Source organism: Zea mays, chromosome 2, assembly GCF_902167145.1.
Source record: "Zea mays cultivar B73 chromosome 2, Zm-B73-REFERENCE-NAM-5.0, whole genome shotgun sequence".
Taxonomy (NCBI): Eukaryota; Viridiplantae; Streptophyta; class Magnoliopsida; order Poales; family Poaceae; genus Zea; species Zea mays.
Window position 1 is genome coordinate 238,096,609 of NC_050097.1, and position 4,813 is coordinate 238,101,421.

A 4,813-nucleotide genomic window follows, 5' to 3' on the forward strand; every position below is an offset into this window, starting at 1 on the left:
ACCGTTTTTAACCATTGTCACACTGCAGGGCACGGACCGGGCGGTGAAACTGGGTGGAGACCCAGGCAAAGAAGTGTGTGCGGGTGGTGAGCGTGTCAGACTTCAATCGAAGAGGAAAAGTCCAAAGAAAATGGGAGAAGTCATCCAAAATCACCAAATAGTATTTATAACCAGAAAGACTGAGTACAGGAGAGGTCCAGAGATCACAATGAACCAGGTCAAAAGCCTGCTCATCCTGAGAAGAAGAAGTGGTGAATGGGAGACGAGTATGCCGGCCTAACTGACAAGCATGACAGAGGCCCTCAAAATGTCCCCTACTACATGAAAGATCTAGGCTACTGGTAATCTTGGTCATGATGTCAGGTCCGGGATGTCCGAGACGATGATGCCAAGTGGTGGAGGAGGTGGTGGATACCAGGGCAGGAGGCGGAGACGTGCCGGAGGTGGATGGCCGGAGCGTGTAGAGGGGCCCCAAGCTGTCATAGCGGGCGAGGGGAGTCCTGGTGGCCAGATCCTTCACAGAAAAACCAGAGGGGTCAAACTCAATGGAACAGGAGTTGTCAGTGGTGAAACGACGAACATAGAGGAGATTATGAGTGATGTGGGGGGCTACGAGAACGTCGTTGAGGTAGAACGGTCCAGGGAGAACCGAGGCACCTACTGAGGTGACCGGCAGAGTGGAACTGTTTCTGAAGACGATCGATGAAGGATGAGAGGAATGGGGGGATGGGAGCAAGAGAGCGTGCCTGTAGTGGGAGTGGTGTGGTAGGAGGCACCAGAGTCGATCACCCAGTCGGAGGAAGGAGGGGTCATCGCCATGGTGCTGAAAGCGGCAGCGAGGGAGGCGTTGTCCCAACCTCCAGACAACGGGGACCAAGTTATCGTGGGGGTCCCCGGGGGCAACAGTTGGGGCGGAGCCGGATGCGACGTGGGCACGCCGTAGGGCGGCGCAGTCAGGAGAGCTGGCGCCGGGGGACGGGAGGCACGTGGGGCCTGTCTCGGCCACATGGTGATGGTCCCGGTCCAGAGGTTATAGAATGACGGCCACGCCTGGCCGCCACCCCGGCCGGGGGGACCACCACGAGAGGAGCCACCACCCCCACGGCCACCCTTGCGGGGACGACGACCTCCGTCGGTGGCGGACGCCTAACGAGGGGCCACAGGGATGGCAGGTGTGGGGCGGGTAGGGGCCCCGATCGAACGAAGAGCGAGGGGCCGGCCCCCCTGAAGGTGCCTGACCGCCGGGAGGAGCGCTGTAGAGCGCCGGAGCCGGAGTAGGGGCCTCAGACGCCATGGTGAGCTCCTCGAGGAGAAGCTCGTTCCTGACGGCATGGAATGTGGGAAAGGGAACGGTCCTCTTGATGAGAGCCTTCATGTGGCCATAGCGGGGGCTGAGGCCACGCAGAAGGTTCAACACCAAGGTCCGGTCACGCGACAGGCTCGCCGAGGTCACGGAGAGAGTCTGCCATGCCCTTCATCTGGCGGCAGTACTCGTCCACGGAGAGGTCCCCTGAGAGAACAGGTGGAACTGGGCGTCGAGGTGCAAGGCGCGAGCGTCCCGATTCCCGAGGAACTATTCTTCGAGAGCGAGCCACGCCTGACGGCCCATGTCCTCCTGGTCGCGGATGATGTCTTGGAGCTCAACGGTGATGGTTCCGTGGAGCCAGTAGAGGACCACGGAGTCCATCAGGGACCAAGCTCGGGACGGCAGGGTGGCGACGTCGTCGAGGACGTGGTCGTCGAGGGCGTAGCGCCACAAGGTGAGAAGGACCTGCCCCCTCCAGCGAGGATAGTGGGAGGACGCCAGGTCCAAAACGACGGACACGAGGGACCGAATGTCCTGTAGTCCGGCCGTCTGGGCGTGGAGAGCGACGATGTGGTCAACATCGAGTCTAGAGGCGTGGGGAGCCTCTGGGTGGGCGGGGTTGTCGCCTGGTCGACCGGAGGAGGCCCGATGACGAGATGCTGCGCAGTGGCCATTTGGGCGGTCAGTGTGGCAGCCAGGGCGCGCTCCTGTTCTAGAGCGCCGGACGCGGCGCGCTCACGCTCCTGCGAGGTGGCCAGGGTAGCTTGGATGGTGGCGATGGTAGAGGCCAGCGTGGGGTCGGTGGAGGGCGGCGGGGAAGCCCAGGTGGCGTCGGCGACGAGCGGCCGAGTGGTGGAGAACCCAGGGGGCGGGTGTCTGGGGAGACGTGTCGGCGAGGGTAGACCGGTGAGAGCGTCGACGCACGTCGGGTAGCCCGGGAGGCCAAACCCGGAGGGGACGAGGCCGGTAGCACGCGCGCTGGCCGTGGTGGGAGTATCGGCGGCGCTGGACGAGGGGAGGTGCGTCATGGGGCACGGGGAGCAGGGCTCACGGCAGTGGCACGGCTGGTGGTGTCCGATGGAGGTGGCTGCGGCTGCCCTGTGCGCAGCAGCAAGCTGGTGGTGTCCGACGGAGGTGGCTGCGGCTGCCCTGTGCGCAGCAGCGAGGTCGGCGGCAGCCAGGGTTGTGGCGAGGTCGTCGAGGGCGCTCGTGCGCAGGCCGGCGGAGACGGCTGCGGCCAGCGAAGCAGCAGTGGCCGCGCCCAGCCTGGCGGCTGCGGCCATGCCCAGCCCGGCTGCGCCCGCGCCCTGCACGGCAAGAGTAGCGCCCAGACCCGCGGCGGCGGCCGTGCCCAGGGCCGCGGCGGCGGGTTGCTCGGACGGGGGCGGAGGGTCCATGGCAGACGAACAGGAAAGGGGAGGGAGGGCGGCGGCCAAAGAGGACTGGCGGCCGGCTGGGCAGGGGAAGGGAGGGCGGCGGCCAGAGAAACTTGGCGGTCGGCTGAGACAGGGAAGGGAGGGAGAAACCAGGCTCTATATCATGTTGGAATAATAGAAACCCTAACCCTACACTAGGGTGTGCCTGAATATTAATAGACTGAGTTGGGTCTGGCCCATTACAAACAGAGGGGTGAAATGGTAAATGTACAAGGGAGATCCCATAAACCCTAATATAGTTCTAACACTCATTACGGAAACGTTCGTTCCGCTCCAGGAACATGGGAACAATCTCGTTTCCGTAGTGTTAAATCCTAATTTTAGTAGTGTGTACCGTGTACCACGTTTCCATTTCTCGATCCCAATGATCCGGGAACTTGGTTACTAAGGTATGGCTCCTTGTAGCTGATTGCTAGATAATAAGAGGTGTTGCAAGTACATACATTTGCCCAATGCATCTATGAATTCCCATCCCTCATTATCATTTGCTTCGAGGTTGTTCTGTTCTAGTTGCAGGAAGTACAGGTAGGTTAGATTTCCCAAAGAACTAGGTACATGTCCAGTGAAACTGTTAGCTGTCAAGTCTAATATCACGAGAATTGAAGCGTTTCCTAGCGATGCTGGGATTGGACCGTAGAACATGTTATTGTACAGGGAAAGCGCGCCGATTTGAGGAAGGGTATGGCCAATATTAGATGGCAACATCATACGTAGATAATTCGCACCCAGGTCCAGAATCATAAGGTTACGTTGGTTCAGAATGATTGTCGGGATGCTACCTGATAGCATATTATGTGCTAGCAACAATCTATTCACATTTGATAAATTGCCAAGATCTTGAGGTATGGTGCCTATGAGCTGATTATCCTGGAGCACGAGCTGTTCTAGCTTGGAGATGTTGCCCAGGCTGGACGGGATGGCTCCAGTGAAGTTGTTAGAATCAAGGTAGAGAATTTTAAGGTGAAAGAGGGAACCGATATTAGGCGGTATTGGCCCAGCTAGCATGTTGGAGGACAGGTCCAGTATTCGAAGGAAGGTTAGGTTACCGAGAGATGAAGAGATTCGGCCTTGCAAGCTTTGGCTGCTGAGGTTGAGTTCAATGACCCGCCCTGGGTGCTTTCTGCTGCATGTAACGCCATTCCAGCCGCAGTAGTCGGCGGCGCTACTGTTATTAGTGTTCCAGGATGTGAGGAAACCTCCTGGATCACTGCTGATTGTCTTTCTGAAGTCGAGCAGGGAAAGCATGTCGGCCGTGCTGTTGCTGTTCTGGGGGATGGTCGTCGTTGCGCAGTCGGCATGTCCCGCCCCATAGGACAGCAGTAGCGCCAGTACTACTTCAACAACAATCATGGCGGCCTTCATATTATTACCTGCAATTAATTAACACATATACAAAAGCAGCAGACAGGGTTTACTTCTTCACTGGCATGTTCGTAACTAATAAGAGCAAAGCTGCAAATAAGAAATAAGTACTGTAGTAGCTAATAAGAGCAGGAAGAGCACATACGGTAATTAAGGATGACTCGATCGGTGCTGGCTGCTGGGCTGGGTGTGTGGGTGATTTTATGCTCAACTAGTTGAGGCCCAGTGGTTTATATATACTGTCATTAAAAAGGCCGGGGCACCACACACTTGCAACCGTTATCTTGACCAGGAGAGGAGACCGACGATCTTGAGCCCCACGAACACCTCCTGCTTAATTCTACTCCTTATCTAAATTAAATACTCTAGTAGTGTTCATTACTTTTCAGCCCCGGGATATCTCCCCAGTTTCTATACGGTCACAATTCTGCACTTGGAATCGTCTATTGCTGTTTTTTGTGGGGACCGGGAACGCTACAAATTAAAACGATGATCATGATTTGCCCTCACTGGCACGGCACCGGGTCGAGTCATTTTGTATGCACATGCATGCACTACTAGTTCTGACGACTGTTATAAATTGCGAAATGTAGTTTTATTTTTATTTTTTTCATGTAATTATTGTGGTGTTAGATGGTTGTCAGTTGTCACGCCCTGGAATTCCCAAATTTCAGGATGCCAATACAAAACGAATAATTAGATGCAAGCA

The 4,813-nt window shown here is 56.6% G+C and overlaps 1 protein-coding gene across 2 annotated transcripts; it reads right to left on the reverse strand.

Moving 5' to 3' along the window:
- Positions 1-1,553: 1,553 nt before the first annotated feature.
- LOC103648219 (receptor kinase-like protein Xa21) lies at positions 1,554-4,467 on the reverse strand. 2 transcript variants are annotated; one of them, XM_035965007.1, is made up of 2 exons: positions 4,250-4,467; positions 1,554-4,112 (listed from the first exon to the last, which is right to left on the reverse strand). In XM_035965007.1, exon 2 carries the CDS (start codon positions 2,701-2,703, stop codon positions 1,687-1,689), a length of 1,017 nt encoding a protein of 338 aa, XP_035820900.1. In that variant the 5' UTR covers positions 2,704-4,112; positions 4,250-4,467; the 3' UTR covers positions 1,554-1,686. The 2 variants fall into 2 exon arrangements, with proteins under 2 accessions (XP_035820900.1, NP_001339542.1); NM_001352613.1 differs by having other exon boundaries at positions 2,821-4,112; positions 4,250-4,348.
- Positions 4,468-4,813: the final 346 nt, after the last annotated feature.